General features: G+C 45.2%; 1 protein-coding gene across 1 annotated transcript in view; it reads right to left on the bottom strand.

Annotated features, from left to right (window-relative positions):
- Positions 1-2,793: 2,793 nt before the first annotated feature.
- The window catches only part of LOC310866726 (ras-related protein Ral-B), a 33,925-nt gene continuing 11,337 nt past the window's right edge, over positions 2,794-25,381 (bottom strand). The window contains exons 2-5 of the mRNA XM_083776444.1: positions 10,223-10,405; positions 6,548-6,756; positions 5,086-5,263; positions 2,794-3,204 (exon numbers count right to left, since the gene is read on the bottom strand). Of these exons, the coding sequence (XP_083632570.1) occupies positions 3,082-3,204; positions 5,086-5,263; positions 6,548-6,756; positions 10,223-10,336 (624 nt within the window). The 5' untranslated portion in view covers positions 10,337-10,405 and the 3' untranslated portion in view covers positions 2,794-3,081. The remainder of the gene's footprint in view (positions 3,205-5,085; positions 5,264-6,547; positions 6,757-10,222; positions 10,406-25,381) is intronic.

Genomic DNA, 25,381 nt, shown 5'->3' on the forward strand with positions numbered 1-25,381 from the left:
AGATTTTAAATTTATTTATTTATTCATGAAATTCTTCTAAAAAAAGTTAGATATTTTTAAACATTGGACACAAAAAAAGGGATTTGTTTTTACTTGCAAACAAATTGGTCCGCGACCCACAAATGGGTCCCGAGTTTGGGACGCATTCTTTTTGATGTGACCGCTCTTCGCGATAAGATGGAACCCGGCGACAATGTCCTTACCTATCATGGCACAACACAGGAGGACCTTAATTCATATTTCAATACAGGCAACCACCCGCCCTCCTCATTAACCTGGTCCTATTCTGTACAGGCAACAAACCAGCCCTCCTCATTAACCTGGTCCTATTCTGTACAGGCAACAAACCAGCCCTCCTCATTAACCTGGTCCTATTCTGTACAGGCAACCACCCGCCCTCCTCATTAACCTGGTCCTATTCTGTACAGGCAACAAACCAGCCCTCCTCATTAACCTGGTCCTATTCTGTACAGGCAACAAACCAGCCCTCCTCATTAACCTGGTCCTATTCTGTACAGGCAACCACCCGCCCTCCTCATTAACCTGGTCCTATTCTGTACAGGCAACCACCAGCCCTCCTCATTAACCCATTCTGACCCGAGATCAGATTCTAAAAATGTCTGTTTGAAAATGACAGTTTTCTGAAAAAGCTATGTTTCTATGTCAGTCGTTCTTTGATTTTTCAAAAATAGCAGACCTACAAGCTCGTATCGCGCCACTCGGTGGCGCGATATGAGCTTGTAGATCTGCTATTTTTAAATAGCTAAAGCCTAACATGATGCCAACACCAAAATGGGTTCCCGTTCAGAATGGGTTATTCTGTCCTGTTAGGGTGATGAGTCACTACGTCAAATTGATAGTCGTCAATACGTTCTCACAAACTTCTCTCACCCTAAAAACGCTCAAAACGCATCTCGACAGGAGCTCATTTATTTCTGTGACAGATCAACGGCCGGCCGGTCGGTCGGTCGGTCCACCATTTCTGTAAACTATCGTTTATCAAAACGGTATCCTTCTGGGGCAAAAAGAAGAAAAATACAAGGCGATTCATCTTGTAGTATAAATGTTAAAGGAGTGATAAAAACAAAACAAAAACAGCCTCGTAATGGTACATCTTATTGACAGACATAGAATAGCGAGAAAAAGAAAAAGAAAAGTAAAATAGTTACAGCCAACTGGTTGTGTTGACTCTTTAGTGTGTATTGGGAGTGTGAAGGCCCAACGGGGGGGTGCATTTGGAATTAAACGCGAGGGGAAGGCCGAGTATGAATTACAGCTACAAAAAGTGGAGAGAACTTTTTTTTTTTTTTTACTTTCCCCCATTTTTAGCATCCTCTTGGAACCAGGTGTGCTTTCAGTCAGTGAGGAGGTGAGTGATGTTTGTATGAAGGGGGGGGGGGGGGGGGTCAACATCTTCGATGATGAAGGTCACATCAGAGATCAACAACATGTGATCGCACGTCGAGCAGAGGAGTGGTCCCTTCCCTCGTTAACGTGATGGGAGACTGGTGAGATAAACTAAGAACCTAAGAGAAAATCAACAGAGGACCGTTTTAGACCGCAGACAAAGACGTATTCTAATCTTGGAATCCCTGGTCGATGGAGGTTTTTTGCAAAGGTCCAAGCGGGTCAGAATCGTTTTGCCCCAAACTGGAGAGTTTTAGTGTCTTTAGTGGGACACCGTTCTGTCACCGGGCTTATTGAGCCATGGAGTATACTGCTGTCTACGAGTCACACGGTCACGGAATAGTGGTAGTCTTCCTTTAAAAAAGAAACGAAAAAAAAAAAAAAACTCTGAGGTTAACCCTTTAGTTGTATATGCAAGAGGAGAGAGGAGAGTGGAGCGGAGGGTATTCTATAGAGACACTAAATCATGGCCCGCTATTAAAATAAAAATCAGGCAATTTCTTTTTGATGCGACGACCAGGGGAGGATGAACGACGCTCCCCGACGTTCGTGGCTGCGTGTGTTTCTGTGTGGGTCGGTTCTGTTGAGGTCCGCGGGGGGTTTCTGTGTGGGTCGGTTCTGTTGAGGTCCGCGGGGGGTTTCTGTGTGGGTCGGTTCTGTTGAGGTCCGTGGGGGGGTTTCTGTGTGGGTCGGTTCTGTTGAGGTCCGTGGGGGGGGGTTCTGTGTGGGTCGGTTCTGTTGAGGTCCGTGGGGGGGGTTCTGTGTGGGTCGGTTCTGTTGAGGTCCGCGGGGGGGGGGGGGGGGTTTCTGTGTGGGTCGGTTCTGTTGAGGTCCGTGGGGGGGGTTCTGTGTGGGTCGGTTCTGTTGAGGTCCGCGGGGGGGGGGGGGGGGTTTCTGTGTGGGTCGGTTCTGTTGAGGTCCGTGGGGGGGGTTCTGTGTGGGTCGGTTCTGTTGAGGTCCGCGGGGGGGGGGTTTCTGTGTGGGTCGGTTCTGTTGAGGTCCGCGGGGGGGGGGGGGGTTTCTGTGTGGGTCGGTTCTGTTGAGGTCCGCGGGGGGGTTCTGTGTGGGTCGGTTCTGTTGATGTGTTTCTGTGTGGGTCGGTTCTGTTGAGGTCCGCGGGGGGGGGGGGTTTCTGTGTGGGTTGGTTCTGTTGAGGTCCGCGGGGGGGGGGGGTTTCTGTGTGGGTCGGTTCTGTTGAGGTCCGTGGGGGGTTTCTGTGTGGGTCGGTTCTGTTGATGTGTTTCTGTGTGGGTCGGTTCTGTTGAGGTCCGCGGGGGGTTCTGTGTGGGTCGGTTCTGTTGAGGTCCGCGGGGGGTTCTGTGTGGGTCGGTTCTGTTGAGGGGTCCGTGGGGGGGTTTCTGTGTGGGTCGGTTCTGTTGATGTGTTTCTGTGTGGGTCGGTTCTGTTGATGTGTTTCTGTGTGGGTCGGTTCTGTTGATGTGTTTCTGTGTGGGTCGGTTCTGTTGATGTGTTTCTGTGTGGGTCGGTTCTGTTGAGGTCCGTGGGGGGTTCTTTGTGGGTCGGTTCTGTTGATGTGTTTCTGTGTGGGTCTTTTCTGTTGATGTGTTTCTGTGTGGGTCGGTTCTGTTGAGGTCTGCGGGGGGGTTCTGTGTGGGTCGGTTCTGTTCGGTCCACGGGGGGGTTCTGTTGAGGTCCGTGCGGGGGGGAGGGGTTCTAAAGTAAACAGCAGCGCTCTTTGAAGCTCTTCTTGTTCTTCTTGTTCTTTCCCTTTCCGTTCTTGTCTTTGTTTTCCGTCATCTTCTTGCCCCTCACCTCGCGCATCAGGTCGAAGAACACCTACAGGAGACACAAGGAAACACATCTATTTAACACCTACAGGAGACACAAGGAAACACATCTATTTAAAGGCTCATTCATAGTCTGGATTTTCGGTGGTTAGGTGACCACCGAACTACAACATGACGTCACTGAGGTGACCACCGAACTACAACATGACGTCACTGAGGTGACCACCGCACTACAACATGACGTCACTGAGGTGACCACCGCACTACAACATGACGTCACTGAGGTGACCACCGAACTACAACATGACGTCACTGAGGTGACCACCGAACTACAACATGACGTCACTGAGGTGACCACCGCACTACAACATGACGTCACTGAGGTGACCACCGAACTACAACATGACGTCACTGAGGTGACCACCGAACTACAACATGACGTCACTGAGGTGACCACCGCACTACAACATGACGTCACTGAGGTGACCACCGAACTACAACATGACGTCACTGAGGTGACCACCGAACTACAACATGACGTCACTGAGGTGACCACCGAACTACAACATGACGTCACTGAGGTGACCACCGAACTACAACATGACGTCACTGAGGTGACCACCGAACTACAACATGACGTCACTGAGGTGACCACCGCACTACAACATGACGTCACTGAGGTGACCACCGAACTACAACATGACGTCACTGAGGTGACCACCGAACTACAACATGACGTCACTGAGGTGACCACCGAACTACAACATGACGTCACTGAGGTGACCACCGCACTACAACATGACGTCACTGAGGTGACCACCGAACTACAACATGACGTCACTGAGGTGACCACCGAACTACAACATGACGTCACTGAGGTGACCACCGAACTACAACATGACGTCACTGAGGTGACCACCGAACTACAACATGACGTCACTGAGGTGACCACCGAACTACAACATGACGTCACTGAGGTGACCACCGAACTACAACATGACGTCACTGAGGTGACCACCGAACTACAACATGACGTCACCGAGGTGACCACCGAACTACAACATGACGTCACTGAGGTGACCACCGAACTACAACATGACGTCACTGAGATGACCACCGAACTACAACATGACGTCACTGAGGTGACCACTGAACTACAACATGACGTCACCGAGGTGACCACTGAACTACAACATGACGTCACTGAGGTGACCACTGAACTACAACATGACGTCACTGAGATGACCACCGAACTACAACATGACGTCACTGAGGTGACCACTGAACTACAACATGACGTCACCGAGGTGACCACCGAACTACAACATGACGTCACTGAGGTGACCACCGAACTACAACATGACGTCACTGAGATGACCACCGAACTACAACATGACGTCACTGAGGTGACCACTGAACTACAACATGACGTCACTGAGGTGACCACCGAACTACAACATGACGTCACGAGCCGCGGTGAAGAGCAAACCACCTTTATTTATTTATAGGTACCTTGTCCACGTTGGCTCTGGTCTTAGTTTTATAGGTACCTTGTCCACGTTGGCTCTGGTCTTAGTTTTATAGGTACCTTGTCCACGTTGGCTCTGGTCTTAGTTTTATAGGTACCTTGTCCACGTTGGCTCTGGTCTTAGTTTTATAGGTACCTTGTCCACGTTGGCTCTGGTCTTAGTTTTATAGGTACCTTGTCCACATTGGCTCTGGTCTTAGTTTTATAGGTACCTTGTCCACATTGGCTCTGATCTTAGTTTTATAGGTACCTTGTCCACGTTGGCTCTGGTCTTAGTTTTATAGGTACCTTGTCCACGTTGGCTCTGGTCTTAGTTTTATAGGTACCTTGTCCACGTTGGCTCTGGTCTTAGTTTTATAGGTACCTTGTCCACGTTGGCTCTGGTCTTAGTTTTATAGGTACCTTGTCCACGTTGGCTCTGGTCTTGGCTGACGTCTCGACGTACTGGACGCCCCACTCCTCCGCCTTTCCCCGGGCCTCCTCCACGGACACCTGCCGGCGTTCCTCCAGGTCAGACTTGTTCCCCACCAGGAGAAGGGGGATCTTGTCCTCCTCCGCCTTCACCCGCAAGATCTGCTCCCTGTGGGGGTGGACCACGTCGTGGACACACACACATTTAACACATTCTGACCTGAGATCAGATTCATACGAGGTTTCCACTGGACACACACTGGTCTGATTAACCCATTCTGACCTGAGATCAGATTCTAAAAAATGTCAGTCGTTCTTCGATTTTTCAAAAAATAGCAGATCTACAAGCTCGTATCGCGCCACTCGGTGGCGCGATATGAGCTTGTAGATCTGCTATTTTTCAATAGCTTAAAGCATAACATGATGCCATGACACCAAAATGGGTGCCCGGTCAGAATGGGTTAATCATGTATTTATGTCCACAATATAAAAAGAGATACAACACAACAAGGACACAAATATCACAAGCAGGGCTCGACAGTGCGAGCAGGCACTGGCATTTTTCTTTTTTGGAAATAAATAATTTGTACATTTAAAAAACATTCAGAAACCGTGTACATTGGTGACTATAACTATAATCTACCTGAAGGTCTACAAAATCTGGAAAAATAAATAAATATATATTATATTATTTTCTTATCAACTAGTCAACTAGTACCAACAAGGTCGACTAGTGGATTTACTAGTCGACCTGTAAACTAGTCGACAAGTTGCTTAAAGGACCACTTCACCACTTTTCAACCTATCTTCATTATAATAGGTCCTCACTAATAATCATGAAAAAAATGGCAATTTTTTTCTACTCGGTCTGTGTCTCATAGGAGGGCTGTGGGCAGTTCAGAAACCGTCTTCCAGTGACATCATCGATGGGGAATACAAGCCAATAGAAACTGCAGGCTTTCTAGTCCTGAAAAGTTGCAATGCGAAAATGGAAGCCATCGTTCTCACGATAATGAAAATCTAAACATCTTTGTAAAAAAAAATCTGCCTAATGATGATGTCACTGGAAGACTGTTTCTGAACTGCCCACAGCCGTCCTATGAGACACAGACTGAGTAGGAAAAAATCGTGCCTTTTTATCATGATTATTAGTGAGGACCTATTATTATGAAGATAGGTTGAAAAGTGGTGAAGTGGTCCTTTAACCCATTCTGAACGGGCATCCATTTTGGTGTTATCATTATGTTATGCTTTAGCTATTTAAAAATAGCAGATCTACAAGCTCATATCGCGCCACTCGGTGGCGCGATATGAGCTTGTAGATCTGCTATTTTTGAAAAATCGACTGACATAGTAAACATAGCCTTTTCAGAAAACTGTCAGGATGTAGAAGACGTTTATATAATCTGATCTGATCTCAGGTCAGAATGGGGTTAGTGCCCTAGTAGTGTACCTGAACTCTGCGGTGGCGGTGAAGGACTCGTGCTCCGTGATGGAGAACACCAGCAGGAAGCCCTCCCCGCTGCGGAAGTAGTTGTCCCGGATGGCGGCGTAGTCCTCCTGGCCCGCCGTGTCCAGGATGTCGATCTGGACCTCCTCGCCGTCCAGGACCACCTTCTTCCTGTAGCTGTCCGCCTTGGTGGGCTCGTAGTCCTCCACGAACTGGAGGGGACACACACACACACACACACACAGGGGTTAGGGTCCTACTATTCTGTATTTAAGTCCGACGTCATTTCGTAGTGCTACGTTACGTCCGGGTCCAAGTGGCACCAGCTCCCGTCCGCATCTCATTGTAAATAGAATATCTAAACGCGTGAATCTTTTTACAATGACGATATTTTTCAGAAACCCATCGAGGGTTAAAATGGGTCTTAATGCTTCCAACTCGAGTAGAATTATTAATGTTCTGTACAAGTGTCCATGACAACAAAAATATATGATGTGGAGACAATAAAGACTATTATTATCATTATTATTGTAGGTGGTAACAGTCCATTTGCTTAGTACAATATTTCGGGGGCATATTTATAATGTGTGCAGGCTTGAGTATGTTGAATCTAGTTTGCATTATGAGGATTTAGTTGACACAATAAAATAAAATGGCGATAGTAGTATTCCGTGTGGGGCAGACGGCCTGTCTCAGCCAGATTTGGGAGAGCAGCGCAGTTTTGTTGTTACGAGGAAAGCGGTAAAATTAGACTTTCGTGGTTGTTTTCGTCTCAGATTAATCCGACGGAGCGACACAGTATAACTCTATGGGGACACAAAAGAGACACAAAAGTAGGTAGTCACGGCTAAAATACTGAATAGGAGACACAGAAAAGACACTTCCAAAAGACATCATTAATAGTGAATAGAAACTGCCTCCCCCTGGCCAGCCGGGGCGCCTGATGGAGGGGAAAGGAACTGGTTGGAATAACGTATTCCTTCCACGCGCTACGTCCAACCAGGGAAACACCGTCAGGTGTAAAAGGAGCAACTTGGACACTCAGGCATGAAGGAAGCATGAGTTCAAGTCCGTTGCTCTCCCCAGGTTGGTGGAGGGTGTGTATAGAGCCCAGGATTACATTAGATAATTGACACAGGGGTGAAATATGAGTTAGAAAATCGTGGGATAAAAATTTAGAAAATAATAATAATGGTGAATAGCAGATATACATGCTCCACTTGCGATTTTCACTATTCCTCGTATCACAGAGTTTCAGAGTATATAGGATATAAGTGGTCGAGGTCTTATCTATCTTATCTTATCTATGAAAGACCCATTCTGGGAGCTCAGAACAAACAATAATATATTAATGTTCCTAGAATGATGTGTAAGCGCAAGTCATGTTTCAGCTGAGTCTCTAGACTATGACCGTCCATTCACCAATAATGACATTGGACGTAAATGAAAGGTAACAACGTCAAAGCTTTGATTTCATAAATTGATATTTCACAAAATACGAGCACTTGAGACCGAGAGCATGAGAGCTCTCAAATGTTGGGGGGGATAAAGAAAGGATTGCAGTGCCAGCATTCCTTCCATTTCCATCCTAGATTGCACACTTTTAGATTGTAGTCATTTTTTTAGACGACACTCTCCAGGGACTCAGGGAGACCTGAAAACAAGAACAACTGCAGAGCAAGCTTTCATTAACATAATAACAAAAATGTAAGGTCTTTTGGAAAAAGTGCATTTATTCACCTATACAGATCAAACCCAAAACAAATGTCAGGTTGAACATCTTCAGGCAGAAAAAGGACATGTATGACTAGTACCATTGGTCCTTCCCCATCTTCCCCATAAGTCCTTCCTGTCTTTTAGTCATTTTGAACAAGTGATACATGCCTTTATTACTTTATTAAACATGCATGTTTAATAAATCGTGAGTGTACTAAATACTGTACATATTTTCAGCATGCAACTGACTTACCGGTATACTGGATCTCTTGTCCACTACTAGTCCATTCCTAACATTTTTATCTATTTATTATTGTTTGACGAAATTGTCAGTGTATTTCGTCTTAGTTTTAGTCACCGTATATTAGTTTTCATTTAGTTTTCGTCAGTGAAAAAAGGTAGTTGACGAACATTTTTCGTCTTAGTTTTAGTCGACGAAATCAACACTGACATCAATCGGATGCATCTATCAGAGATATGTATCAGAGATAGTAAAGAACAATATTTAAAATATTACTAGAATTAAGTTCGGGAACAACAGTATGCCCCAGTCAATAAAGTGCCTTTGTGTTCATTTGAGATTAGAGTGTTTAAAAGAGACAGACAACTTGTGGCAATCATCAGTGACTGTAAATAGCAGTCACTGATTGCAGATATTTAACAGCTGTGATCTCGACTAGGTAACACCGGCCTCGTTAAAATTAATTAGACGGTTAAACAGAGTACAGAGGGGTGGGGTGGGGGGGGAGACACACACACACACACCAAACTGTAGTTTAATCCATTTAGACCCGAGTTAAAAACATTCACTTTGAAAGAATATATATTCAAAGATTTGCACCACATTTTTACGATTTTTCAAAAAATAGCAGACCTACAAGCTCGTATGAGCTTGTAGGTCTGCCATTTTTCAATAGCTAAAGTATAACATAATGCTTAGTTAAAACACCAAAAGGGGTTCCCGCCCAGAATGGGTTAAAAAAAAATCACACCCGTGTGAAGTGAGGGGCGCTCTTATCATCTCACAACATCAATTACAACATAATGTTTGTTTAAGCAACGGGTGCTAAAGTCCTCAACACAAACATTACATTTCTCTTTATTGAGGCGTTTTCTTAACCCATTCTGACCTGAGATCAGATTCATACGAGGTTTCCACTGGACACACACTGGTCTGATTAACCCATTCTGACCTGAGATCAGATTCTAAAAATGTCAGTCGTTCTTCGATTTTTCAAAAATAGCAGACCTACAAGCTCGTAGCGCGCCACTCGGTGGCCCACACTCAACTCCACTCCAGTATTTCTTGCCAGGAGTGTAATCTGCATCCTGAGAAGCCATGGAAAAACACATTCTTTTAGCCTGTAGATGTCGGTAATTCCCCCTTTCCTGTCAACCCAAGATGTGCTTCTTTGACAACTTGGTAGGAACGTCACCGTCAAAAATAAAAGAGTCTTCATCTAGGCCAGTTGGTATCCAGTGTAAGGACTTGTGTTGATTGACACAGCCAACAACAGAGCAGATTGATTTTTCTCTAGATGCCATTATTAGTAAGTATTACAAAGAAACAAAGTCGCGGTCACAATGAGGAAGCAGGGAGGAGAGGCACTAGGGGGAGGAGAGGAGAGGGGCGGAGAAGAGAGGGTAGGCAGGGAGCAGAGGGGAGGGGGCGGAGGTTTAGCTGAGATCTACGTATATTACTGCCGTCCAACCCGATGAGACATTTTTGCATAATTATTCACAAAAGTCCAGAAAGCAGAGAATACACTGAATGTTCAAACTTCGTTTTTTTTTTTATGTCAAGAAAAGCCAAAAAAGCCAAACAATCTACAACAATGTGTTTTAAATGTCACAATCCCTTTAATGCCCTAGGGGCGGCTAGCGCCCCTCAAAATATTTGGAAACCTCCCAACCTTCGTATGCCCTGAAATCATGAATAATAAAAAAAAACACTGGTCTCACCTCGTCATACATGAACTGCAGTGTGAGGGCGCTCTTCCCCACTCCTCCGCTGCCCACCATGATCACCTTGTGGAGAGCCAGAGAACTCTGGTTTTTACTTTTACCAGTCGCCATGGCTCCGCTGTTTCCTCCTCCTGGCTAACGCTGCTCACACGACCCACTCCTTCAACGCACTGGAACCACCTGGAGAACACACACACACAACATGTCCATTTAATTCACCCACTCCTTCAACTCACTGGAACCACGAGGCAGCGGTGCGGTCTTGATATCGGAAGGTCGCTAGTTCGTATCCCCGGACCGGCACGTTAAAATTACCACCGCTGAAGTGCCCTTGGACAAGGCATTGAACCCCTACCATGAAATGTTCTATGAGCAGGGCCTGGCTGTAAACAAGTTCTTGAGTCCAGTTACCCTGGGTAAATAGTACCTAGTACCTTTCCTTTCCACCTGCAGAACACACACAACATGTCCCATTTAACTGAAGGGGGTAAAAAACACATAGCAATAAACCCATTCTGAACGGGAACCATCTTGCAATGTGTCTGGTCCACAATATTCGATACACCACCAAGATACCCATGTACCTGTCTAAATACTTCCTTAATGTCGACGAAGTCCACACCCACAACACCAGAGGGAGTGCAACAAACCATGTACAACCCAGATTCGGCACAAACAAGGGACTAAATTATTTTCGCTCCTATGCCAACCAAATTGTGGAACGCCCTACCAACAGTCATTAAGACATGTGAATCCCTTGACTCCTTCAAAACCGCTCTCAAAGGGCACCTACGGACGGCTGCAATTCGAAACTGGCCCCCTTAAAATCTGAATCCCCCCCCTTTTTCCCCTCACTGTATATGTTTCTTTTCCCTTTTTACCTCCTTTATGATGAAATCCTGTTCTGTTCTTTGGCTATATAGAAGTGTCTATTTGTACGTCTCTAAATGTTTTGATGAATTAAACATGGTGGACCCTCTTGTAAACAAGTGTAATGCTTAATTGGGTCGTCCACTCACAGTTAACAGTCTTTGTATTGAGTTTGTGCTTGAAATGTACTGAAATTCTGCAAAACTGTTAATAAATATTTCAATCAATCAATCAAACCCCTTTTGGTGTTTTAAGCATCATGTTATACTTTAGCTATTGAAAAATAGCAGATCTACAAGCTCATAGAGCTGATTGAAATCAGTGGAATGTTATAATTGCTATACCGTTTATCAGTGGTTCTCAAACATTTTCACGTCAAGCCCCCAAAATTATATATTTTGGCCATACATCATTTTCAAATTAGGGTGTCAAATATAAAACATTATGTAACGGCCTCGATTTTACACCCTATACCCTTTTTAATTGGAGCAATCAGTGTACCCATTAATGAACTAAGCTTGTCTTTAATTTGTCCCGCCACAGTTTCAGAATGAACCCACATTTATATAATAATTAGGGCCGGGACTAATTGTGATTAATTTAGATTAATTAACTACAGAAAATTTATCGCGATTAACTACAGATAAATTAATCGCACCTTTTTTTTCACCGCGGAACGTTTCTCACTGGGCGCTTTTCTATAGTACTGAAAACTGGAAATAATAAAAAGTCACCCCATTTTGTGTTGCCTAGAACTGGAGGTCTGACAAAAAACAGTAACAATATGAAGTAAGTACAGCTTTGTGATGTCACTGAGATGTACTCGTTACTGTTACTAATTTTTTTTTCAGACCTCCAGTTCTAGGCAACACAGAATGGGGTGACTTTTTATTATTATTTCCACAACAGGTATACTGTATTAATGACAGTAAAATGTTGAAAATGAGTGGTATCCTGTAGTCACTATTCGTTGATTCACTGGGATACCAAAAAACATTAAAAAAAAAAGGTTTCTCGCTGTTCTCGGGTTGAATATTGATATGCGATTAAAATGCGATTAATCTAGATTAATTAATCGCAAAGCCTCTGATTGATTAGATTAATTTTTTTAATCGAGTCCCAGCTCTAATAATTATATATATATATATATATATATATATATATATATATATATATATATATATATATATATCCCCAGCACTTCAGTAATGAGAAGCCAGTCAGCAAAAACGATCTGCTTCCCCCCGTGTTCTAGTTTTTGGAGAAAGTGATTAATTTCGCTGAATTGTTCTTCTTGGGCCAATAATGGAGTAAGATGGGGAATAATATTTGTTTAAACGTTTAAAATAAGCGCTGCTTCTCCAGCATGGCATATAATCAATAATCAAGAAATATATAATAATAGTCACTTGTCATTACATAACTTTAAGTTGTTTCTTTTCAGGAAATGACACTTCTGTACAACGAAGCAGGGCATTAATTTATGGCAACAAAAAAAATATCAAAAGTAAATGGTGTATTTTATATAGCTCCTTTATCCAAGGCGCTTTACATACATTGTGCATTACATTCACACACACATTCACACACCGATGGCGGCGGAAACCATGCAAGGCACCAACCAGCACATCGGGAGCAGCAATTAGGGGTTCAGACTTCAGAGTCTCCCTCAAGGAACACCCGGGTTCGAACTGGCAACCTTGTGGTTACCATCCAGCAAAAAAAAACCAAGTACCAAAATAGCCGATCTACAAGCTCACAACACGTCGCAGCATACAAGATATGGATACAGTATATATCCATATACATATACAGTATATATCCATTATACTATATACTATCCATATAGCTATAGCTATAGGATAGATGGAGAATCTGGAGATTGGTTCATTAGCCCGTTCTGGGCGGGGACCCCTTTTGGTGTTTTAAGCATTATGTTATACTTTTTAGCTATTGAAAAATAGCAGATCTACAAGCTCACAAGCTTGTAGGTTTTCTATTTTTGTGGCGCAAAATCTTTGAATATTTATTCTTTCAGAGCACACATTTTTTAACTCAAATATTTTCTACTAGTGGGGGGGGGGTCCCTGGAACAACATATTTTCTGATGGGGGTCGGCGGCCAAATACATATAATTCTGGGGGTCCTTGACGTGAAAAAGGTTGAGAACCACTGACATAGAAACATGGGGTTTTTCAGAAAACTGTCGGGATTTAGAAGACATAGTTTGTAGAATCGACCTCAGGTCTTAACCCATTTTGGGGCGGGAACCCATTTTGGTTTTAGCATCATGTCGTGTTTTAGCTATTGAAAAATAGCAGATCTACAAGCTTGTAGGTCTGCTATTTTTGAAAAATCGAAGAACGACTGACATTTTTAGAATCTGATCTCAGGTCAGAATGGGTTAATCAAACCAGTGTGTGTCCAGTGGAAACCTCGTATGAACCTGATCTCAGGTCAGAATGGGTTAAATGGGGTTATTGGAGTCTCAAGATGGCGTGCCACTGCCAAGGCGTTTGGGCTTCACTCCAACAGATCCCCAATCCACAACCATCAACCATTCATTTACAGTCAGTGGCAAATTGCACAGTAGTGAATCTTTGGAACTTAATCAAGTTTGCCACCCAAAAGGTCAACGACTCTGATGGAAAGTAATGAAGCTATCGGACCCAGTCCAAGATGGCATTTAGGTACCAAGTTCTTCCTTTAAGGACTCTCTGAGTGCTTAATCCATTTGAAGCATTATGTTATACTTTAGCTATTGAAAAATAGCAGATCTACAAGGCTAAAACTAGGAACAAAAATGTTCGTCGACCACCTTTTTTCCACTGATGAAAACTAAATGGAAACTAAATGAAAACTAAGCCATGATGGCTACAACTAAGACTAAATATACTGACGATTTCGTCGACAAATAAAAACCAGACTAAAATGTTAGGAAGGGACTATAGTGGACAAGAGATCCAGTAGAAGTCATTTTACAATCAGTTGCATGTTGAAAATAGCCGATCTACAAGCTCACAACGTGTCGCAGCGCGGCACGTTGTGGGCTTGTAGATCGGCTATTTTCAGCAAGTGAAAGAAAATTGCCGTCATTACGACGGCATCGAGGCCCGCCAAAATACATTTGGTTCGACTAAATCAACTGTAGATTTAGTCGACTAAAATCATATGATATTTAGTCGACTAAAACTAGACCAACACTAAAACATTCCAGGTGACTAAAATGTGACTAAAACTAAATGAAACCGATACAAGCCAGAGACTATGACTAAAACTAAAGTCTAAATTTGCTGCCAAAAACAACACTGCTCAGTGAGGACCAATTATGTGAAGATGATATGACTGAAATTTAAGCAATAAGCCACGAGAGGTCTCAGGTTACCGAGTATTTTACACTGCCTGGGAGGCGTAGGCAGAGCCGACGCGCAGCGGAGGGTCTTCTACCTCCCAGCCAGTGTAAAAAACCCGGTAAGCTGGGGCCTCAAGTGGCTTATTGCTTTTCTAAAACGGTTACAAACATATAGCAATATTAAAACTATTAAATTCACAAAAGTATCTACGCTTTGTGCCACCAGAGCGAGCGACCCAGAGCCAAAACACTTCCTTGTTTTGCTCCGCAAGTAGCCTATGTGACGGGAGAATAGCGCTTGATGTATTTACGGGGCTGCCTGGAGCCACACATTCACAGTCATATGAGCCGGGCGGTGCTTAGACGCCCGCACGGCATGTGTTTGTAAAGCAATCAAGCGCTCCCCTTCCCCAGTTCAGCTACAAGGCTGCAGTTTGATACAAAGTGATTGAAGGAGTGGGTTATCGGTGAAATTTACACCGGTCACGTGACGGTAACCAGCCAATCAGAATGAAGTATTGGGACTACCCGTTTTAGAAGGGGGAAGTTTAGCCTCAGAGAGTGAAAGCAAAGCATACAGTCTTTCTTTATCGTTCCCTCAGGTGACTTTTTATGGCCGTTCTTCTAACTACGTCATACCGGCAAGAGTTGAAGGGAAGGCCAAGTTCTCGTAAACGTCTGGATCATGCCGCCACGTCTGAAACTAACACACTCCCAACTTGCCATAGATACAGTAGGCATGTGACGATACATCGTAAATCCATTAAAGGTTTTATGACATTCATTTTCATTTTTTTTTTCTTTTAGGTTTTATGACCTCAATTACACCCAAAAAACCTGAACTTTGAACATTCAGGGGATTTTCTGTGGTCTGAAGTTTTCTTTGGGGTTTGGAAGCCCTTTGAGCTACAATGAAAACAGGCAACACAGTGAAAACAGTGACATCTGCTGGCAAATCCCATTGACATATATGGGATTTGCAGGGTCTTACATCACTTACTGCCGGCAAATCAGAGCACCTGTTTGAGCCAGAAAACCCCAGATCACAGAAAATCTACTGAATGTTAAAAGTTCATGTTTTTTGGGTGCAATTGAGATTAGAAAACCTAAAAAAATAAATAAGAACAATTCCAAAACCTTTTTTTGAATGTCACAATCCCTTTAAAGTCAATTCAAACTGGTGACGCGATTCTGCAAACAGCAGAGGGCTTATAAAAAAATCACACCTGTGTGAACTGAGTGGTGCAACTCCGTGCGGCCGGGGATCCCCGGTGGGTGGGGTCCCCGGAAACTTCCAGACACACAGGAACGCGCCCAGGTTGCCGCCCCGCGTCCGAAACGGTCGAGAAATGACAGAGTTACTGTGTGGGGGAATTAGCAGACACCTCTCCCTCTCCCCCCCTCTCTCTCTCTCTGTAATTAGCAGGCGGCAGTGCAACTCTCTCTCTCTCCGTTTCTAGCACAACAGCACCACTTTTGCCCCTACTGGTACTCTAAACATAGGGACATACAGTAGGTAGGGACATGGGTTGTGACATAGGGACATTGCCGTTTGTTGGGAGTGGTTGCGCCACTCAAAAAAAAAAAAAGGGATAAAATATAAAAACACACCTCATGAAGCATTGAATTCATGGAGATTTTTCGATTATATTTGTGTTTGTTTCTTTGCGTTTGTTTTCACATTCCTAAGCCAATGATTAGTCTCCTACCGGAGTAAATTAGCGTCATCCAATTATTGGCTAAGGAATGCGACAAAAACAAATGAATCTCCGTGAATTCAAGGATTTGCAGTGTGTGTAAGATTTTTTTATTTTTTTTTAGGTGAGCTACTCCTAAGATGGGTGGACCCAAGCATGCTTTTTAGGTGAGCTACTCCTATGATGGGTGGGCCATCATGGGTGCTTTTAGGAGATTTTCATGTGGGCCCCTCTGATCCAGAAATGGCTGAGAAGTTGAACGTTTGCATTATAGGAGGAAGCATCTGAAGGCTGTGTTGAGCCAACAGACTGAGTGAGGGATGCTCCTACTAAATCATACAAAAACAAAACAAACAACGTCTGTGTCACCCCTTTTGGTGTTGTAAGTGTTTGGTGTTTAGCCATTTAAGAATAGCAGATCTACAAGTAGAGTGCCGCGCTACGAGCTTGTAGGTCTGCTATTTTTGAAAGATCTTGAAAATGAGGGTGGGGGGGTCGTCACTGGAACTACATATTTTCAGGTGGGGGTCGGCAGCCAATTACATATAATTTTGGGGGTCCTTGACATGAAATATTGAGCACCACACTGATATAAGAAACATAGGTATTTCAGAAAACTGTAGGTCTGCTATTTTAGAAAAATCGAAGAACGACTGCCATTTTTTTCAGGTCAGAATGGGTTAATCAGACCAGTGTGTGTCCAGTGGAAACCTCGTATGAATCTGATCTCAGGTCAGAATGGGTTAAAGCAGGGGGCACGGTGGCACAGTTGGTAGTGCTGTCGCCTCACAGCTAGAAGGTCCTGGGTTCGATTCCCGCTCGGGGCGCTGTGGGTGCTGGCGGCGTGTTTCCTCCTCCGCGTCATCAGTGCCCATACCCGAAGGCGGGGTTGGCGAAAGGGCCTTTCTGTGTGGAGTTTGCATGTTCTCCCCGTGTCCCCTAGGGTAGATACCCTCACAAAAACATGCAGTAATCCTGGTCTCTAAACTGCCTCCCCCTGGCCAGCCGGGGCGCCTGATGGAGGGGAAAGTAACTGGTTGGAATAACGTGTTCCTTCCACGCGCTACGTCCAACCAGGGAAACTCCCCCTGTCAGGTGTAAAGGAGCAACTTGGACACTCAAGCATGAAGGAAGCATGAGTTAAGTCCGTTGCTCTCCCCAGGTTGGCGGAGGGTGTGTAGAGCCCAGGATCACATTAGATGATTGACACAGGGGTGAAAAATGGGTTACAAAATCGTGGGATAAAAAATATAAAAAAAAAAAAAAAGAATGGGTTAAAGCATCCCTCCAGGCTCCAGCACACTGCAGCAGCCCGTCCCATAGGCTGGGGCGGTGCAGATAAGCCAGAAACACTAATGTCTGGCATCTGTTCCACTCGTGTTGTGTTGGAAAGAAAAAGGGTGCAGCAGGAAAAAAAGGCCCCCAGTTCCGACACTTCCTGTGGAACCCAAACAGTGGACCACCAGTGAATGAGAGGAGGAATAGATGTAGAGCACAGGCTGGGGCTGACAGAGAACTCCCTCAGCCACTGGTGGTTCCTGGACCAGAACCAGTGGTTCCTGGAACAGAACCAGTGGTTCCTGGAACAGAACCACTGACTTGAACAGATCGTTTTGAACACACACACACACACACACACACACACACACACACACACACACACACACACACACACCTATTGGTCCCCCCCCCCAAACCATCGGCTTCACGGATTCGACAAACTTTGCGTGGTGTTTGTGTCTCTGAACGAATATAAGTGAAGACGCAGAATGTTCCATGCATTTACACAGCAGGACACGACCAATAGGATACCATTGACCAATAGGATACCATTGACCAGTAGGATACCATTGACCAGTAGGATACCATTGACCAAGAGGATACCATTGACCAGTAGGATACCATTGACCAATAGGATACCATTGACCAATAGTTTACCATTGACCAATAGGATACCATTGACCAATATAATACCATTGACCAATAGGATACCATTGACCAAGAGGATACCATTGACCAAGAGGATACAATTGACCAATAGGATTTCTCCACTGTGGTGGTGCTGTGAGTAATGTTACGCTGGGCTGTGCGTCTGAGAGGACCAGGAACAGCCAATCAGAGAGCTGTGACAGTGAGACACTGTGTGTACTGCTTTGGAGGTGAAGAGGGTCACATTGATGTTCACGTCTTCAACACAGTGTCTTTGACCTGGAGGAAGTTGACCCCAGTGACCCCTGGAAGAGGAGAGCGCCACCTTGAGGTTCCCTCCAGGTGCTGGGGCCACACAGCTGTGCTGATTGAATATACCGTCTACCTCTGGGGAGGATGTACTAAACAAGGTTATGATTACTGCAGCAACGTGCTTTATGCCTTTGATGTCGACGCCCGCACATGGTTCAAACCACAGGTTTCTGGGACCGTTCCAGAGGGGCGGTACTACCATTCAGCCTGTGTCTTGGGGAAGGTCATGTTTATCCATGGAGGATTCACCCAGACTGGACGCACTAATGACCACCAGTTGGACTCCACCACAATGGTCTGGTCTTGAATCAACACCAGAGGAACTCCACCTCCTGCTTCAGAATGTCACTCTGCCACCATCATCGGGACAAAGATGTTTGTATTTGGGGGCTATGGGGGGGGTCAGTACTACAACACCATCAGAGTGTTTGACACAGAGACCGACCTCTGTCTGAGCACACCTTCTGCACAGCTGCTTCCAGAAGGACGCTGGGGTCATTCAGCCTTTACCTACAATGGAGAGCTGTACATATTTAGTGGTTTCAACAATAACCAGGCCTTCATTGATGTGTGGAAATTCAACCCAGAAACCTCCTCCTGGAAGAAGGTTGAGCCCAAAGGGGAAGGCCCGAGTTCACGGAGGTTTAATATGTGCTGTTGCATGGTGGGAGATCGTGTCATCCTCTTTGGAGGAGACACCAGACCAGGTGACCTGTATGTCTTAGACTTCAGTCCTAGCCTCAAGACATTATGCAAGCTAGCAGTTATTCAGTACGGTCTGGAGCAGTCTGAACTACCACACGACATCAGGTGGGAACTGGCAGCCATGACTGGCAAAAAATAACAAAAAAGAAAATAAATCCCAAAATATCAAACACCAAGGCCGAAGAAATGTGTGAACTGTCAGCCATGATGACTACCAACAGGCAGCAGATGAATAAACCAACACATAATAAAATCAATCAATAAAAAAAATTGGTCAAAAGGTCACTTGATGGGGGCCACAGCCAGTTGCGGACGCACGCTCGATGTCTCAGTCAGTCACTGCTATAATATCTATCTATGTATGTATGCTCAGACCCAGCCAGCCAGCCAGCAAGCCACACACATAGTGCTCAGACCCAGCCAGCCAGCAAGCCACACACATAGTGCTCAGACCCAGCCAGCCAGCCACACACATAGTGCTCAGACCCAGCCAGCCACACACATAGTGCTCAGACCCAGCCAGCCAGCAAGCCACACACATAGCTCCGTAAGGGAGTGGTCAGTGGTTGCACCACTCAAAAAATCTTCAAAAAACTGAAGAGGCTACTGGAGATTGGAGAACCTGATTTGGACATGATCTGATGCAGGACAATGTCACTATGACAGAAAGAGAAGATGGGTCACACACACACACACACACACACACACACACACACACACACACACACACACACACACACACCTTTGTCCCTATAATGTGCACGGGCTACTGGCACCGTTCCACTTCATCATTATCACGCAAGAGACGCCACACACCAGTATAGAAGAGAGATAGTCACTTACTCACTTGTTGTAACTTGTAGGGATGCCACAAAGTGACCATCAGCCAAATCGAATAGTCGACAGCTCTGCCGATTAATAATCGATTAATTGAACCCACCCCCCCATATTAATCAATAACAGGTAAAACGTATAAGATTTTATATTATGCACATGCCATGGTCACATAACCACTAGTCTACACTCTACTCTACACCTGCCTTCATTTCATCTGATTAGGCCTAAAAAAAAAAAACTTTGGTTTCCGATTGGCTGTCATTTTTGGGCTGAGTAGGTAGGGAATTTATTTTATTTTATTTTATTTATTTATTTTTTCGTGGGAAGGATGGGTAGCAAGGATTAAAAAAAAAATCCTACGGCAATGATGGATAGGCTTCTACATATTTCATATTTTATGTGAAATAACTGTGGCAGTTTTAATGGTTAATACAGTAACATTGTTTTCATTACACAGTGACATACCTGGAGTAGAGGCAGCAGGTTTAGAAAATAGGGTTGCTGATATTTTCTGCTGCCCTGCGGTTGGCTTTGGCAATTTTTTTGGTGGCATTTTAATGTGCGGTGGCAGTGGCACCACAACACACACGCAACAGAAACACAACAATATCGGCGTGTGTTATTCAATGTGTGTTTGTGTTTCCCATTGAACCGGGTCTGCATGTCACGTTAAAACATGTTCCCCTGAATATTTCTGTCGGAGGCAGCGCGGTTTAGTTGAGAGAGTTGCGACATCTCCGTTCACTGCTTATTCGTGGGGCTGCATGCGTCATTGATCAGTCCATTGTCGTCACTCTCTGTCTCTAAACGGCTCTAGTCTAGAGGCTGCGCTCCGCTCCCCGGTCAGAGCTGAGCAACATGGCGGCGCACAGCGCGCTGTGTTGACAGTGTTGTTACAAACGATAGTGGTTCTACAACTATTCCTACGTGGATTAAATTTTTTATAACGTAGGATGAGGTCGCGTGTCCCGATGGTCTCATCAAAGAGAATTTTAATGATCAAAGAACTTTTTGGTCTTGACTCGGTCGTATTCTGAGCTTTTTTTTTTTTCTTTTTTTTTCCCCACCAAATGCCAATAAAATAATATGGGTCGCGCATATTTAATAGAGTCGGTCGGCAACCGGAAACCAAAGTTTTTTTTTTTTAGGCCTTAACAAGCGATCGTTAACTGTGTCTGTTAGAGAGAGGGGCAGAGAAGAGTGGCTTTGCTCAACTTGATTTATACTTATATTCTCCACTCTGATGGAGGTACATGTTCGATATATCATGCAGCCTTACTTATTAGCCTATATTCTGGCTATATATAAAAAAAAACAAAAAAAAAACGTTTTTTTTTTGGCTTGAGGCAGGCGGGCCACATAAAATGACATGGCGGGCCACATTTGGCCCGCGGGCCTCGACTTTGACACCCATGTTTTAGGGTAACTGTTGCATAATTGCAATTCCGCACTCGAGTCCCATGCCCCGGCCATCTAGCTCTCTCTCTCGCCCGCTGACATGGCCTCAACCACGGCTAAGTTCAGCCTGCTGCGGAGCCCTGCTCACAGGTTGAGTAGCGGCACTGCACCGGGCTAAAATGCATAATATCAGTCTTCAAATATCCTAGTATGTACCACAACATTGTTCAAGTACGTGTGTTTATGCTTATTCATTGTAATAATCAATATCGCTATGATGATTTATCGCCGCGCATGTAGTCTAGCCCGTCTCAGATGCCCCCCCTCTCACCGCCGAGGCACTGAGCCTAGTCTTCTGGTCATGACATGCAGGCTGCAGTGCTCACAGCACACACACACACTCTCTTGGCCAGCTCCACCCTCAGCCCAGAGAATGCAGGAAATTCAAAATGGATCCACAGGACGAAATCTTTTCGAGTTTTCACCTCCTCCATCATGCCCGAAGAGAGAGAGAGGCATTCTGAGGCCGCGGACAACCGGGGCTGTGTGTGTGTGTGTGTGTGTGTGTGTGTGTGTGTGAGTGAGTGAGTGAGAGAGAGAGAGAGAGAGAGAGAGAGAGAGAGAGAGAGAGGCTCATGATCTCGGCCGCAAGACTATGCCTCAACTCGGCTCGGACAACCAGGCCGATAATTCGTCATAGCGATATATTGATTATTACAATGAATACACACAAACACACTATAGTTCACTTGAACAATGTTGTGTGGTAACTAACTAACTAACGGTATTACAGTGGGGTGTACTGTACATGTCAGCCTGCGGGCTGAGAGGGGAAGAAAGAAAGAAAGGGAAGAGAACAGTAGTCGCGCAACAGTCAGGGCTGAGAGGGCTCTACGGGCAGACAGGGTTGTTGGTGACCGGGGGAAACGTGGGACTCGAGTCCGAAATTTGCGCTTGTGCTGCAGTTCCCCTAAAAAAAAAACCCACGCCAACCTCAATCGCAGTCTAACTAACCATCACCTCCTCCTCCGTCTCCTCGGGGGAGCTCAGACTGATGGAACAACCCTATGATGATTCATAATGCGCTGCTCCTCTCCCCGAGAGTGAACACGTCACCTCACAGATCATACTGTACACAGAGCGTACAGCACCACCAGGCCTACATCTGGATCTGCCTTATGCCATTTTGACCTGGGAACGATTCTACGAATGTCTTCTGAATCCGGACAGTTTTCTGAAAAATGAGTGCCAAACATTAGTGCCATTAGTGGCAAAACACTAGCAGTCATTATCAATCCATGTGGACATCGTGATGTGACGATGTTCTGCATAGACCTCCAGATTGCAGCACGGAGTCAAATGTGTTTTGACGGGCCTCGACGCCGTCGTCATGGCTGTTTTTACACTTGCTGAAAATAGACGATCTACAAGCCCACAATGTGTCGCAGTGTGGCGCGTCGTGAGCTCGCAGATCTGCTATTTTCAGCATGCAACCAAGTGTAAAATGACTAGTCCCTTCCTAACATTTGAGTGTAGTTTTTATTTGTCAACGAAATAGTCAGTATATTTAGTCTTAGTTTTTAGTCATCGTCATAGCTTAGTTTTCATTTAGTTTCCATGTAGTTTGTCAGTGGAAAAATGTAGTCGACGAACATTTTTTCCCGTCTTAGTTTTAGTCGAGGAAAACAAACCTGGTGGTGGCTGACCTCTGACCCCACTGGACAGGGTGTCAGATCACACACACACCTCTCCCACAACCAGGAAGTCAGGGATCTGTCCCATGCACTTCCGGTCTTTGTTTCCAGGCAGTATTAAACCATGGTAACGACACACACACACACACACACACACACACACACACACACACACACACACACACACACACACACACACACAGGTTTCTATTTACTATTCGTGTGAGGACATCAACGTGTTTAAGACGTTAACATGACAAAACCCCACCATGCCATTTTCAACCCTAAGTTCCCTATAAGCCAATGCTTTGCATTGTGAGCTTGTAGATCGGCTATTTTGGGCGCACGTCTGCACAACAGCAACACTAAGTAAAATTAAGCCTGAAAATCTAACATGCATTATTTGATGTATTTGACCATAAAACAACTCGTGGAGAGTCAGGACCAGGAGAATTGTCATCACAGCGTCTGCTTCTCAAATTAATCTATAGCTGTGGGGAAATGTGGACCGTACTACATATAGTAAAACAATTTTACACACACACACACACGCACGCACACACACACACACACACACACACACACCACACACCACACACCACACCACACCCATTCTGACCGGGCACCCATTTTGGTGTCAGCATCATGTTATGCTTTAGCTATTTAAAAATAGCAGATCTACAAGCTCATATCGCGCCACCGAGTGGCGCGATACGAGCTTGTAGGTCTGCTATTTTTTGAAAAATCGAAGAGCGACTGACATTTTTAGAATCTGATCTCAGGTCAGAATGGGTTCATCAGGACCAGTGTGTGTCCGGCGGAAACCTCGTATGAATCTGATCTCAGGTCAGAATGGGTTAAACGGTAACCCTGTACTTAGTTGACCGTATTCCCAGGGGCTCTGAACAAACATCCCACTGTTTCTCCACCAATGGGGTCCTTTGACTATGCGAATCCTTCATTTCCTGATAAAAATAATGACTCAACCAGACAATGCACTAAGACTCCCCCCTCTTCAGACTCTAAACCGCCCTTTTCTGCTGGATTTATTGACCTCCAACTTGTCAGTAAAATGACTACATGGACGGTCATCATAGGTCACCAGGTCATTCAGTTCACTGCTTCTCAACTAGTGGAATATATATATATATATATATATATATACATATGAGACAAAAAAGGGACTCCTGCACATCCAAAAACACCCGTAGGAGGTTGCGAGTCTAGTTAGCAGGCATAGACATCGAAAAAGAGAAAAACCTTCCAAGGAAAGGACCGCACACTCCAGGGAACAGAGACGGACAACTTACTGCATCAACTTATTTATTAGCAATATATATATATATATATTATATTTCTTAAATCAACTAATCCTACATGACTAAATTAATGCAATACTCCCACGGACGGACCACCAGTGGTCCGCGGACCACATGTTGAAAACCCCCTGGCCTAAAGTGATGCATATCCAAAGTTGAAAAGGCGAACCAGTGACCTAAGTCGTATCCGAGGGAAGCTGTGCGTGTGTGTGTGTGTGTGTGTGGCTCTGTGCGTGCGTGCGTATATGTGTGCAAGAGGGGGTTAGGATCCCCTTACATTTCCTCTTGCAAAACCACCCTATCCCCACCCCCCCAATGTTGCAATCAAGGTTATCCCATTTTGCGCGGGAACCCATTTTGGTGTTAGCATCATGTTATGCTTTAGCTATTGAAAAATAGCAGATCTACAAGCTCGTAGCGCGCCACCGAGTGGGTCTGCTATTTTTTTTTAAATCGAAGAACGACTGACATAGAAACATAGCTTTTTCAGAAAACTGTCATTTTCAAACAGACATTTTTAGAATCTGATCTCAGGTCAGAATGGGTTAAGCAGAGGTGGAGGGTGTGGGGTGGGGACGGGGGGGGGGGGGAAAGGGAAATCAGTTGTGAGGGCTGACCTAGATCTGGGGACTGGGAGGGAGGGAGACCAACGCAGCCTCCAGACCCCTCCGGCAGTTAGAGAAGGCTTAGCTGCTGCTAAAATATAAATGACACCGGCCGGCCGGCCGCGGCCCAACGGAGCCTCCAGGAATTCATTAGGAGTCCCTGGAGGCCGACTGGCCCTGTGGGGTCCCAGCCTGGTGTAGCCCTGCCATCCAGCCTACACACAGGCCTGGGTGTCCCGGGCGGAGAGAGAGAGGGAGAGAGGGTGTAGAGGAGGAGGAGGAGGAGGAAGAGAGGAGGAGAGAGAGGTAGAGGAGGAGAGGAGAGGAGGAGGAGAGAGAGGGGTGTAGAGGAGGAGGAGGAGGAGGGAGAGAGAGAGAGGGGTGTAGAGGAGGAGAGGAGGAGGAGGAGGAAGAGGAGGAGGAGAGAGAGAGGGGTGT

This window comes from Protomyctophum parallelum, assembly GCF_964188405.1.
Source record: "Protomyctophum parallelum genome assembly, chromosome: 11".
Taxonomy (NCBI): Eukaryota; Metazoa; Chordata; class Actinopteri; order Myctophiformes; family Myctophidae; genus Protomyctophum; species Protomyctophum parallelum.